General features: G+C 42.4%; 1 protein-coding gene across 12 annotated transcripts in view; it reads right to left on the reverse strand.

The window, feature by feature from the left end:
• PRRC2C (proline rich coiled-coil 2C) overlaps positions 1–14,054 on the reverse strand; it is a 54,962-nt gene extending 40,908 nt beyond the window's left edge. For 11 of the 12 annotated variants that reach the window (XM_044439349.1, XM_044439346.1, XM_044439345.1 and 8 more), the window contains exons 1-11: positions 13,863–14,054; positions 11,591–11,768; positions 8,489–8,598; positions 7,369–7,506; positions 6,011–6,252; positions 3,703–3,782; positions 3,143–3,276; positions 2,969–3,056; positions 2,364–2,475; positions 1,839–1,916; positions 69–600 (exon numbers count right to left, since the gene is read on the reverse strand). In XM_044439349.1, the coding sequence (XP_044295284.1) occupies positions 69–600; positions 1,839–1,916; positions 2,364–2,475; positions 2,969–3,056; positions 3,143–3,276; positions 3,703–3,782; positions 6,011–6,252; positions 7,369–7,506; positions 8,489–8,598; positions 11,591–11,768; positions 13,863–13,977 (1,807 nt within the window). In that variant the 5' untranslated portion in view covers positions 13,978–14,054. The remainder of the gene's footprint in view (positions 1–68; positions 601–1,838; positions 1,917–2,363; positions 2,476–2,968; positions 3,057–3,142; positions 3,277–3,702; positions 3,783–6,010; positions 6,253–7,368; positions 7,507–8,488; positions 8,599–11,590; positions 11,769–13,862) is intronic. The other variant, XM_044439344.1, reaches the window with a different exon arrangement.
• Positions 14,055–14,530: the final 476 nt, after the last annotated feature.

The following is a 14,530-nucleotide window of genomic DNA, read 5'->3' on the forward strand; positions in this document are numbered from 1 at the left end:
CTCAGCTTCTGAAATGCCCAGTGCTTTCTCTACTCTACTGCTGCTGTTAAACAGTGACTGATACAGACCTCTCTCTTCCTCGTTGCTGGTTTCACCTTCTTGCGGTTTCTCTGCAATCACAGGTGGAGTGACTGGCTCTTGTGGTTCAGATACTTCATTTTTAGGTTTATCTTCCACTTTTTCTTTCTCCTCCTGCTCCTCCTCTTTCTCTGGTTCCTTTTCCCTCTCTTGGGTCTTTATTTCTTCTTTCTCCTTTTCTATCACCTTTTCTCTTTCCTTTTCACTTGCTTTTTCCCTCTCCTTTTCAATTTCCTTCTCCTTGACCTTTTCTTTTTCTTTCAGTGGGTCTTCCCGGGATGGCTTTGTTACACAGCCAAATTTCTCATTCAACCGTTTTAGCTTCTCAGCACAGGCAGCTTTTCTTTGCTCTTCCATTCTTCGCTCCTCCTCCTCTCGTCTTTTTCGGGCCCGTTCTACAGCTGCAGATATTTCTGCTTGCTGTCTTCTCCTCTGCTTCCAAATCTCATCTTCATCTGGTACTGGCCTAGGAGGAAAGGGACCTTGCCGTCCTGGCCCTGTCAAGCGATCTGGAAGTGGATGCTATAACGTTTTTGAAAATAAGAAAGTACAGAGGAAGTTTTAGATCCATTGCCTAAATATGTAAGTCAAATGGGCTTTTTGCTTAGCAACCATGAAAGAGGGGCTTCCAATCTATGATCTGCCAAGTTCACACATACTCTTATATCAGGCCTAACAAGTGGAATTGTTATCACACGTGATGCAAATTAGAATGGGCAAACTTTGAATTCCATCCATTTTCACCAAGGAATTACAGATTGGGCATCAATTCCAATTACAGAAAGATCATTTTACTTTAATCAGTAATGCTTTTTGTGTTCCGTCATGCTGCGAGTCATTTCTGCCCTAAAATAAATGGCATTATTTTATAATTGAGCAGAAGCAAATAGTGCAGAAGGAAAACAGAAAGCGCTAAGAAGTGTTTGTCAGCAAGAGTTCTATTAGTGTGTCCAGCCATGTGCAAGAATTAATTTATTTATAGCCCACCTTTTTTCCTTCCAAGGAACTCAAATTGGCTTACATAATTCTCCCTGTTCTCTCAGCACATATCCTCACAACAACTCTGTGATTTAGGTTGGGCTGAGAATCTGTGATTGACCCACAGTGAGCTCCATGGCTGAGTGAGAACTAGAACCCAGATCTCCTAAGTCCTGCACTCTTAACCACTATAGCACACTGGTTCTTATTGTACTCATTGCCTAATTTTAGACAATTAATAGATTTTAAAGGAGATGATAAAATGTGGGTTTTCAGGAGTGGAAAGCTTGGCACTGCCTGCATGGATTTTTAGCAAGTAGGGTATTGTATAAATATTATTAGATAAAATAATGAAATTTTCATTTTGCAATCTCTCCTTTTAGAGGTCGAGAATAATTTACTGCAAAGATCCAGAGGAGTGTAAAAAGTATTTTCCATGTGTGCTGGAGATTTTCAGCCCCCCGGCCCCACAATGCATGCATATCCCCCAGTATTCCTGAGGTTTATGGTGTGAAAGACTGCAGCTGGGGACAATGGGATCTTAGTACACATGCACAAGCATACATGTTTGGAGGCTCTTTAGATCCCAGTCCATGGATTCAGCCAAGAATTTTAAAGAAAAACAACATAAATTCAGCTGCCGTTCTATATATTAAAAAATACACTGCATTCCTATCATGTTATTCCTACTGAGTGCAACCTAGCAGAAGACAAAGCAAAGAATTTAAACATTCATTACTGGGCCTAATGGTGATTTCTACTGATCAAACATTTGGTCGTACCTGAAGAACAGATTTTGGATGGAGGGCAGCACTGCCCCTCTCAAGAGCTGAAGGTTGTGCTGGTGGAAGACCCCGCCCCTGTTCAATTGAAAATCAAATGTAAGTATTTGTGCCAAACCAGAAAAACAGAATGCAGTTGATTTAACAATTTTAAACAATGTGAATAGAATACAGGGTCAACAAAGGAGAACTAGATGTCTAGAAGGGCACCTCAGTGAATAAAATTTGTGAATTAAATATCTAAATTAATTAGGATAAATCATCTTGCAAACAGATATACTGAAGACAAAGTATACATCTGTCCTAGAGAGAACCAGTCCTCTGGGATTGTGGCTTGAAACACTGACCAGGCCTTCAGAGTGGTGTGTTCTCCGTTATGATGAGCTGAGCTGCTCACACAGCCCATAGTGAGTCTGTGGTGCAAAATACCAGGTCACTAACAAGCTTCTTTACCAGTTGTCTACACAGAACTGGGGACAATGTGCACCTCAGGAGGTCTAAGGTGAGTGGCTTTAACAGGCATACCTGGTCAAACTGATTGCTTTTGTTGAAGGGCCCTTTGGATGCAACTGACTGCAAAGGAGTTGATTTAACGTCTTCTGTATCTTTCTTCTCCACATCTTTTGTAGGTTCATTACTGCATAAATGACATATTTCATTTATTTATTTAAAACTTTTGTATGCCATCACCACATGCCTCGGCATCTCAGGACGGCTTACAACGTAGAACATACACAACGTACATGAGAATAAAACATCTTCTCGATATTCTCACTTAATAGCAAGAAAACTTTTTGAACAGTGATATGAATCACTTAATTGTGCTTAGCTAGATATACTTCCTGTCTCTGTAAGCTTAAATTAAAACTGGGGCTATAAATAACCAAAATACATAGAGAACCAAACGCAACTAAGCAGCTACAGCTCTCAACTGTCTTGAATGATGGTCACATATGAAAGCAGAGAAGGAACGACAGGCTCATGACCACCTACTCAGTGTGACAGCTCAGCAGATATTTATTCCTGAATTACTACCTCCAGGTCATGCAACTACATCACTCTGGCATTTCAACACCCACAGTGTACATGGGATAAAAGAGGAGCTGATCTTATTATATTCAATAAATCACCTGCTTTCCTGTTCTTTCTGGTTACTTCCCGTATCGTCGTCATCACTGAAGTTCAACTGTTCAGTATAATCTACCTCACTTTGGGCTCCTGGAGTAACAAAGAATGGGAGGTTAGTGTTGCAAACAGGTTTTCCACATCCAACCCATAAAGTTTAGTAACAGAAAGAGCCTTACCAGCCCAGCCTTCATCAGCCTCAGCATCCAAATTATCAAACTTATCAAGTTCTTTGAGTTCATTAGCACTCAAGATGGATGGACGTTCAATAGTTTCTGATCCCCAGGAAGAAGGTCCTCTTCCTCTCGGCCCTCTAGAAAAAGGAGCAGAGTTCACCATTGTTATTATTACTAACCAAGTTACCAAGAGAAGGTACTTAAGATAGATTTAAATCAGGATTAAAAGAAATATGATGAAGTAAGAGCAGTACATTTCATTACTAAAGGGAGCAATTATTGGTCAGAACCAAATGTCAAGAAACCAAATGGAGCCAAAGTTAAAGTCTTTGGCACTGGTACATATTCCTTCTAGGTGTCCAAAATTCTCCCATGCTTGCTGAAGAAGCACACAGAGACCGCTTCAGCCACAATTATTAATGGGTCATTATGTAAATTGCCCAGAGAGTCATTTTGACTAACAGACAGTATAGCAATTAATTAATTAAAGGATAGCTGTCAAAACATTACAATACAGAATAGTAATGATCAAACAGTGCAAAGTGAGCTGCTGCCTTTCTTACCTGCTGGCTTCAGGAGGAGCAGGAAACCTGCTGGGACCTGGCATTGCAGGGTATGCCAGTTTAGGGTACTGATTGAACATCTAAAGGAAAGCAGCCGGACAGGTTAAACAGTACTAAAATTACAGGCAGACAGAAGAGACAAACATTACGGAACACCAAAGCTTTAGCTTATAAAAGTAGAAATGTGTGTATAATCTTTAAAAAGGGAACATTGGCACCTGCTTAGGTTCAACAAATGGTCTTATTTACAGGCTTGATGCTGGGTCCAATTCAATCTAAGCAAAGTTCTGCGGCCTTCTCTTCTCAGCCTATGGTAAAAGTGGTGGGGCCAAAAATACCACCATAATTTAAATTCAAGCTCTTACTGACAGTAACTAAGACTTAGGAGAAGTATTCCAGCCTTTTAGAATGAAAGAAAAATCCAGAAAACCATCAAAATTGACATGTTGGAGGAAATGGAGAGGGCTCATGGAAAGCAGGTATTGCTAGCTAGTGGAGGGCTGGATTTGGTCTGCAAGCCTGAGATTCAACACCCCACTTAATTAAATTAGAGTAATTAAAATAATTACTCTAAGAAAGTGTGTGTTATGTACTAGTAATTCCTTTCATGTCTTAAGGCAGATTCATAATGTATGTTTTTCATGGACATGATGAGGACTATTTCCTCACCACTGTATTGCAGAGATTAATAAACAAAGAAATGAAAACACTTAATCCCTTCAAAAAGCCCCTGTGCACATTCCTTTTGCACTGTGACCAATCAAAACAGGACCAATTAAAACTGAGAACCACAGCTTCTCAGTTTGGCCTGGATGGTTTCCAGCTTCAGAAAAAAGTCTAGATGTTACATTAACGTTTGAAGTAGGTTTAATATCCTGACTTCTTTGCCCAAATTAGGAAACTATGGTCAATTGCTCGTTCTTTAACCAGAAAGGGAGGAGTAAATGGGCTGCATGGATTAGAAAGTACTGTTCACAGTTTGGCTTTTCAAGATAAATTACAATACAAACTGGACTAAAAATGGTCTTAGGGAAACTTTCTTCTTAAAAAAAAAAACCCCAATATCTCAGGAAGACAAAGCAACAAATCCTAAGCGTACAAGGACCCAACATTGACTGCCCTCCTTTCTTGATAAATATTTGGGCATACTGAGGCAAGCATCTGAAGCCCATCTCGATTTAGCTCCCTGACAGTAATTAGACCTGCTCTGGTTAAAATATTTGTCTGAAAATCTGTTGAGTTTATGCCATCAATTTCCGCTGTTTGAAAATGGGTACCAATTGATTCGGGTACCTCAGAGAATATGCACCTTGAAAAGCAAAAGCAATCTAAGCTTTGCTGAAACCTTTTCTTCTTGTGAAATAAAATGGCATCTCAGTTTCAGTTCATCTGACCACAGAGTAACTAGTATGACAAAATAAAGAGGAAGGCTTTGAACCTCAACACCATCCAAAGTTGAACTGAATGGTGGGGTTTGTCAAATCTTTGCTTTGGTAAGGTTCATCATAAAACATGCTGTTACCTCATGTACCTTAAGAACTTCATTATATTATGCCTACAGCTTGGGCAGGGAACACTGGTCACAAAAAAGGTTAAAAAAGCATTTTGGATTTTTGTTTTTCTTATGTTATCGCATTCCTCTCCCAGTATCTTTCTTACAGCATAGCTTTTGTTTTTTCTCTATCTCCATGCTATTCTCCAGAAACTATTTTTAGTTTCCGGATTCCGGATTCCGATATCAGATTATATCTAGGTTTAATCACACACCTACTTTTTCCACTGATCTGCTCTATCCATAAAAGAGGACCCAGTCTGGAAGCAGAACCAAACAGAAATGTTTTGTTTTCGAACATATGGATAAATATAAGTAATCCATTTTGGAACAATCCCCAAACTCCTACTTGAGCAGAATGAAAAGAACTACAAGAGTTGAAAATAACTGCAAGCCAACTAATAAAACAAAAGCAAAGCTGTTGCCTAGAAACTTGACACTCTGATTCCAGACTATCAGAAGGCAAAAATTCACATTGGACGGACAAGAGCACACTTTAAAGACACCGTCTGGTGGCATTTGGATGGTAAATAACTATAGAAATAGAATTTCATGTCTATTTTCTCCAGCAAAACACCCCTTTGGATAGTCTCAAGAACAGGGGAATATCTTATAGGACAAAAGCATTCTGCAGATCAACTGGAAAAAAGCCCACACTCCCACGCGCTCTTCCCACGAACTCCTCCTCTCCCTCCCACCTTCCTTTTAGTTCAGGGACAATGGAAGCCCCAGGAGCTCCCGACGCACATGACTTACGTAGGGTGGCATCATTGCTCGGTACTGAGGCAAGATGCCAGGCTGCTGCTGACCATTCAGCTTGGGTGCAGGGGGCTGCGCTACTCTCACATCCCTCTTCTCTGGGACCTTCGGGCCATCCTGCTGCTCCGTTGGCCCAGGGCCATCGCCATCTTCTTGAGCAAGAGGTTTTGCTTCCTGATCAGCTGGTGAGTTTGGAGAATTCAGATTCCTGCCTCCACCTTCTCTCCAGCTAGCAACATCTGCATCGGAAAAGGGAAGGCAAAACTCTAAACAGGCTTCTTAACGTTATTTATTTTATGCTGTGGTGATGAAAAGGGCTTTCTTGGTGCAGCTCTTGCTAGCATGATCCCATGATTCCCTCTCTCCCAAATATCGAACTCTGAACAACAAAAGAGCAGTAGCTGAAGTGATGCACACTTACTGTCATACAACCTGGACAACACTTAAAGAACAGACTAGAATGTCTCCTGTGGATTAATTATATTTAGTGCTCCATGGTTTGCACTGTATCTAAAATTAAATGATGTTGTGTGCAAAACATAGTTCAGTGTCATCTCTGGATGAGCTGGCAAGTTATGCTTCAATCAAGTGATTAAAGATCTCTAATAGCTTAACATTTTAATTAATTTATTAATCAGTGTATTTCTATACCTCCCAATAGGCAACACTCTTCCCTTGGTTCTTGAATAAGTTCAAAAACCATTTGTATTGGCAAAGTTTAAGTACCTTCTGTTTTAGTTGCCTTTAAAAGAAAGGCAAGCCATTGGCTAGGATTGGATGTTAAACTGGAAAGAAATGATATTCACCCTATTCCATCAAATCTGATACAGGGGACAGAGCTGAACAGTCACTTGAGCCTCTGCTTGTTACTAGCCTTAGTGTGGAAGTGAGGAGCATAAATTCCAATTTGCAATTAAAGCTTTAGTCCAGAGGTGAAACACTTGTGGCTCTCAGATGTTTTTGCTCACATCTCCCATCAGTCCTAGCCACAATGGTGAGGGTGAGTTACAGACCAAAATATCTGGAGGACAGCGAATTGTCCACCCTTGCTTTGAGCAAGAAATTACTCGTAGCTGTCCAGATACCTTGGACGACAACCCCCTGCATGCCTTACCCATGCTGGCTGGGTCCAAGGAGAGCTGAAGTCCAAAACACTTGGAGGTCACCAGTTCAGGTGTGATCGGATAAAACTTGCAATCCCAGATATGCCAAGTGTATTCAGTCTTTTGCAGCACAAGCCAGTACTTTATCTGCCTGTTGCATTATTTTAACATGGGCCAAAAGCGAATGAAGACTGAATTCCAAGAGGACCACAGAATTTCATGAAGGCAATCCTGAATTTTATATATACCTACTTTGTGGTCGTAAACTAGGCCCAGGACCATAAGGCTCTTCAGCTGCATCCTTCTCTTTGCTTGTCTTTTCTTGATCTCCAGCTGCCTGAAGACTAGGAAATTCTTGCTGGAAATAACTATTTACCTGAACTCCAGGACCTGGGAGAATTGCAAAAAAGGAAGTTAGTAGTTCAGAAATCTATAACGGGGCAACATCCATAAACTTTAAAGAGTTACTTCCCCCTCCATCTTCAAATAAGATTTAAGCCCACTATAACAGATTCTGCTGCTTTAGGTCAGAATGCGAAGTTGGCTCCCTTATTTATACTAAGGTTCCCTTATTTATACAAAGGTATAAACTAAGCTATGCTGGAATGAAGAGCATAGCTTGCACCAAAGCAGCAACGTAAGGACATAAGAAAGGCCATGCTGCTTTAGACCAACGGCTCCTCTAGTCCAGCCCTCGGTACGCATGGTGGCGAACCAGCTGCCCACAGGAGCCCTCCAGCAGGACGAGGCAAGACATCTCCCTGCCCAAGCTCCTCTGTAACTGCTGTATGCTGGCAAGCCCCTGCTAAAGGAAGAGGCACACAGCCAGCAGGCTTAGTAGCCACTGACCACCTCCTCCCTCACGAGGAGCGGGTTTCAGACTCCTTTCAGGTGGGCCTTGGTGCTGTGGACTATCTGCTGCTTGATCACACCCCATGGCTGCACCATGTACGGTGCATTTCGAAGTCATGTGCAATAGCACAAGTTAGCTGCTCACAGAGTACAATCAATGCTGATGATGATGGCAACGTATTTTTTTTAAATGGGAACAAACGGGAATCGGATAAGATAACAGGATAACAACAACTAAGGTAGGTAAGGCTGACCTTACCTAGTGATTTTGAAGTTCAAAACATCTGGGGAGCATCCAGTTGGAGAAGGCTACAGTAAACTGTTAAACACAGCAGTCTAAGCTAAATTTTCTATCAGAATGCAAGTGTTACAGACTTGAGAGTCTTCCTAAATGAATGCCAAATGGTCTTTCTCAGAACACTCTTTCCACAGTATCGTAAGTTTTAGCTGCCCCAAAGCATACAAAGTTGACTCTCTGCACCCTAATTCAACTAGCCTGGCCCATCTATCCTCCACTTACCGTCACCCTGCCCACCTTGCTTGGTATTGGCCCAGGATTTGGCAATGGGAGGTGCTTCTGGAGGAGCAGGAGTAGCAGGCTTTGGCGGAGTCTGTGGCACTTCTGGCTGTCTAAAAGTGAGAGAAATTGAAAGAAGCAAACACTAGGAAAATGTTTAAGCAGGGGCTGAAAAAGCATGCGGCTTATTGCAGAAAGAATCCAAACACTCCAGACGCTAAAGGATGCGTCTGGGGCATGCACGGGCAAAGTATTTCTGTATGAGTGTAGCACTATGTAAACTAAGGCAACTTACAGTGGCAGAATCTTTTTTTCTGAAGCTTATCACAGAAAAGAGGGGAAGAACTGCAGAGGAGCTGTTGTTAGAATTTACATAAGCCCAGCCTGCATCAAGCCAGAAAGCATGCTTATTTTGAACAGTTAAAAAACTATTTCAGGGCACAGAGAGAATGGCTTCATCTAGACACAGGGAAAATTACCTTTTTTTCCACAGTGGTAATGAATAAACCAATTCTGTATTTCTTGACATCAACGGCTGAACAGAGCCCACTGGGATTTTTAGTTTGTTTGTAAGCATGTCAAGACTTCGGAAAGTCCAGCCAACTGGGGACTGCTCCCGAAGGCCCTCCATGTGCATGCTTCAGAAGAGGAACTCTTTCTCCCAAATCTATAAATTTAACAGTCTTCCTTTATGAACACTGATGAAAAAACTTCTGTGAACACCTATAAAACCCTAACCCCAATCCACATCCTTGAGAGTTTGCCAAAACACAGATAGAACCCTGCTGCTAAAAGCATTTCCCACTTGTTTACATTCTGCTTTACAAATAGTCTTTCAAAGCTATGAAGAGAAAAATAAAAATCTTAACAGCACGCACTAAAGAAGTGAAGGGAGCAGTCCAGTATGTACAATAAGAACAACAAAGAGACATGCAAGTGGAACCGTTTTCTCAATTGAAGTGAAGAAGCAGCTCTGAACTGGAGAAATCTTAACTGCATATTGGAGTTCCTGTGTAGCAAAGTAGGTCTATTGTCTATTTTATCTATAGCATTCATGTATCTTCATTAGGCAGTTTGCAAAAACAAAAGCAACAGCCATAGAACATGCTGCATGATAAAACTATCAGCAAATCAGCTTCATGGTGTAACTAAAAATAAAGATCAGGAAAGCAGTTGACTAAAATTAAATTTTAAAAAGCCTGTGGAAATAATTAGCATTACTATTTATTTCATTTCTATAGTGCCAATAGCCAAAGTTCTCTCGGCCGTTTACAACAGTTAATAAAACAATACAAAAGAAAACCATAAAGTGTTTAAAACACAAAAATATTAAAACAAATTAAAAAACAAGGTATGACAGAGGGTACACCTGTAAAATACCTGAGATGGGCAGTCCCTTCACGCTCTTAAATAGCCTTGCAAGTCTTCAAATGCCTCAGCTTACAGATCTGTCTTAAGCTGGTGCCAAAAGGATATCACAGTTTGCACTGTGCAGGCCTGTCAGAGATCTTTCCATAACTGGGGGCAACCACTAAGAACTCCTTCCTGCTTGTTGCTGTCCAGCGAACCTCCCTCAGAGGAAGGCCCTGAATGTTGATCATAGTGCTTAGGTAAAATGCAGCAGAGAGAGATGCTCCATCAGGTATTATGCTGGAGGAGCTAAAGGGCTGAACAGTATTTCCCAAGCACCACTGTCTGGGGCTGGCCCTCTGAAAAGGAGCAGAACCACGGCAATGCAGCACCTCCACCTCCCAACTCAGATACCATGGTTGATGGGACTGAAAGCTGCTGAGAGATCCAGGAGCATTAACAGGGTCACACTGCCTATCTCTTTGCTGGCACAGGTCATCATACCTGCAACCACAGCTGTCTCTGTGCCCACACCTGGCCTGAAGCCCAACTAAAATGGATCCAGGCAACCACTCTCACCCCCGAGTGCCTGGGGCTGACTGAGCTACTTGCTCAAGCACCTAGCCCAGATCAGAACATCCACTACCAGCTGAAAATTAAGATCTTCCTGTTCCAGAGAGGTTTGTTTCAGGAGTGGTCTTACTTCTGCCTCCCGCTGGTGGCATGGGACCACCCTCCCTCACAGGGTAGCCTGGATCACTTCACTGGCCTGGCTGGTTGTTCCCTCCTGGCTTTTATATGCCAGGAGCAGCAATGATCCAATGCAGAAGTGGTTGCACAAACCTATTCGCCCACCCTGTCCCTGTCCTCATTCAATGAGGCTACGCTGTGCACCTCCCCAAAGTCTTCCCGTCACGCAAAAGACCAGGGGAGTCTCTGGAGGGAGGGCAGTCCACAAGCGGTGTGCCACCACTGAAAGGCGCTCTCCGGGTTAGTCGATCGCTTGGCTTAATTTGGCAGCGGCACCTGGAGCAGAGCCTCTGGACAAAATTTCAGGGTTCAGCCAGGAATCCATGAGAGAAGGGAACCTTCCAGGTACTCTGATATTTTGAATCAAGTGCAGGGATGGATGGGGAGCTAGTGAAGCAAATATGATCAAATAGCCCAGGCCTCGTTAAAAATCCTGCAGCCATTTTGGACCAACCAGAGCTTCTGGACTGTCTCCAAAGGCAGCCCCACAAAGAATGCTTAGCGATAGTCTTAGGGATGTCACATGGAGATGGGGAGAGCCCTGTTCTCCCCTGCAGAGGAAGGCAGGACGCGCTCCAGCAGAGCAAAGCTCAGGGAACCCAGGTTCCATTTGGATGCCAGGAAGCGCTTCCTGACAGTCGGGACCCCGAGGGTGTGGAATGGGCTTCCACGGGAGGTCGCTGAGGCCCCATCGGTGCGGGTGCTCAAGGATAGGCTGGACGTGCACATGGTGGGCATGTCGTGAGCGGAGCCGGCTGGTGCCGGAGGTCAGACTAGATGGTCCGGGAGACCCCTTCTGACTCGCTCTGCTTCTGTGTTTCTATGTCTCAACAGAAGGTTGCCAAGGAACGAGTGCCTGTGACCAAACTACTTCCCTCCATCCATGGTGTATGGGCTGAAGCTGACTGAAAGAATTTCTAAACCAAAAAAGCTCTTCTGTGGCATACACTAAAAGATGATGCCATATTGCTGAATGAGAATGTAGAAACACAGCCACTGACTTACTTTTCTTCCTCATGCTGTTCTTGCTTAGAAGCCCAGCCAGTGCCATCCTTAGGCACAATGTTTATGTTGGGATCGTTGCCTTTGTTCTCTGCTTTCAGGCTGGGGAGGTTAGCAGGAGGAGGCATCCTCCTTGAAATGGCAACTTTCCCAAGACTCTGCAATCCATGGCGTGCTGCAACTGTACACCAAGAAATGACGGTTAATTCACACTGAAATAAATGCACCGGTAGCTTGATATGCACATGAAATTGATGGCAGGCAAAACTGGCAAGAATTCAAGTAGGGAATCTCTTTGGGATAAAAACGTATCATTGCTGCTGAAAAATCGGAATGCGGTGGATACTGTCAGCCTCCCTACTCAACAAGTGAAAAATTAACATCATTTCTAAGATAATGTAAGAACAAATAATTGCAGTAATTCAAGAACCAACCTAACTGAATTACTTTGATAAGATGAATGGAACAACCATACATTCATTTACTTTCTCTATAACCTGCTCCATTTGGAAAACCAAAATGCAAGCCATCTAGTTAAAATCAAGGTCTGAGTCATGAGATTCCTTTTCAGGAGACAGACACCCTTGATTTTTTTTTCAAACCCAAACTACGAAAAGCTTAAAATGCAGTCATGCATTATTAAAAATAGCATGTGTAATTTTCTCTAAGCAAACATTCTTTGAGTAACAGTTTTGTCCTTTCTTATTTATGTTTACGCAATGTTGTACAGCTCTCAAATCTCTAAATTCAAAAGAAGTCCCTCTTCTCTCCTTTCTCTCACCTTTTGTTCTTGTGTTCACTTTTACTTTGCTGATTGTGCAAAGGTGTGCAATCAAGGTTTGAGGATGCACAAACATATCAGGATGCCACACATTTGTACCCTGGCTTCCCATTTAAAAATAGCCAAGGCAGCTATTGCATAACGGCAATACAGTTCAAAACACAGAAAACAAGTTAGCTAAAAAGGTAAGAGGCAGCAGATAACAACTGATGGACAAAATCCCGTATTTCTAAAAAAAGAAAAACCCACAGCTTAACTCCTTGGCAGGGCAAAAAAGTTCTCCCCATGTAGGCAGTGGCCTGAGTGCGACCACAGAAGGCATCTCTTCCTATTCTCCACAGCAGGGAAACCCATCCAGAAGATCTTAATAAATGGGCAAGGCTCCCATGGAAGAAAATGCCCTGCTATAGAATTCTGAAGGCAAGAAGCATCCAGTTTATTGGGCTGTGGAGATACCACGAACACAGCATACGCTGATTTCAGCAAACCATTTAACAAGCTTTCACATGATATGCTCTTTGACAGGATGGCAGAATGTGAGCAGGGCAAGTCATCTGCTATGTAGAACCACAGTTAGTTAAACCACTGTATCCAACACATGCTCATTAATGACTCATTAAGTGCTTTAATGAGGAGTGCCACTGCAAATAAAATATGACAGGGCTTGTTCCTAGGCCCTGTGCTGTTCACAGTTCAAGATGAAATTCAACAGAGACAAATACAGTCTCGCATTTGGGGTCAACCCCCCACCCCCAATAGCACAACTACAGGAGGGAGGAAAACTGACTTCCTGGTAATACACGTGAACTGGACCTGTCACAAGCTGAATCTGAGGCAGCAGTGTTAATGTAAGTACTAAAAACTTCAGTGCAGTCTTAGGCTGCATTAACAGAAGCCAAGCATCCAGCTCACAGAAAGCAATAGCTCTGGTTTTTCATTGGACGAGCTGCACTTGGAAAACCCTGTTGGTCATCAGAAAGGCTGTCATGCAGAGGAAAGAGCAAAGTTAGGGCTAGAACCAACGATCAAAAGTTGCAGGGATGCATCTTTTAGCTCAGTATCAGGAGGAATGTCCTAATATTCATGGATGCTTAGCAATGGAACAAGGCGTGTTAGGAGGTGGGTGGTTCTCCATCACCAAAGGAGAGGAGGCTCAGTGGCCATGGGGCGGTTGCAACCGCCAGTGCAGAGCCTCAACTGAATAGGTGGCTGGACCTGATGATTCCCAGGGTCTCTGACAATTCTCTTTATAGAACCCTGAACCAAATACAGAGAATGTGTATGATGTCATACACATAAAGCAGGAAATTACGAGTTAGCAACATAAAAGTTAAACCCGCAAGTTAAAGAGTGTTTTGCTCTAGAATTGCTGCATATGACAAAACTTTAAATAGACAGCTTTAAAGGCAACTTTAAGTAACATGTCTGGTTTAGATGAAATACTTAATTTCAAAAGTACAGACATTCTAAAACACCTCAGATTAATTTACATACCTGTAGTTTTCTGTGTTTCCAAAGTTTTTCCTTTGTAAGTGTTAAACAAACTAAGTGTTGCATATTTTGTTTTTCCATCCTTTGCTTTTGTGCTTTGACCTGATTTTTCCGACATTTCAGTTCATCGAGTCTAGAATCTTCTTGTTCACCCCCTCAAATACAAGGAAGAAACCTGTTTAAAGGAAAACAAATTAATGTATAATAAAAGTGTCCCCTCTGACAGAACCTTCAGATATACTAACTAGATCAAGAGACACATCTTCTGTGAGAAAGCAGAACCCAGAAGACGACAACTGTTCCATAAAGGCTCTGCTGTAGCTCTGTCCATGCAACAACTGAGTTCACTACAACATGGTAAGCCATGGTAGCATAAAACTCAGGGATGGCTTGCTGTGTTGTCTAGGCCCAACCAGAGTGGTTAACTAGCCATGCTGCTGGGTTCAGATAACACAACAAGCTACCCTGGCTTATAAACCACCAATGTGTATTGTGCTGTGTGAACCCAATGTACCAGTGCACACAGAACCTGTGATAAAGCACTCAAACCACTTTTTCAAATGTCAAAAAAGTTAAATACGTTTCTTCCCAGTGGTTGGGATGGCTTCAGCTGCCACCTTGTTTAGTTTCAATGAATGCTTCTGAGCAAATTTAACAGATAGGATCCTGAC

The sequence above is a fragment of the Varanus komodoensis genome, unplaced genomic scaffold (assembly GCF_004798865.1).
Source record: "Varanus komodoensis strain SLA01 unplaced genomic scaffold, ASM479886v1 scaffold34_3, whole genome shotgun sequence".
In the NCBI taxonomy this organism is placed as follows: domain Eukaryota; kingdom Metazoa; phylum Chordata; class Lepidosauria; order Squamata; family Varanidae; genus Varanus; species Varanus komodoensis.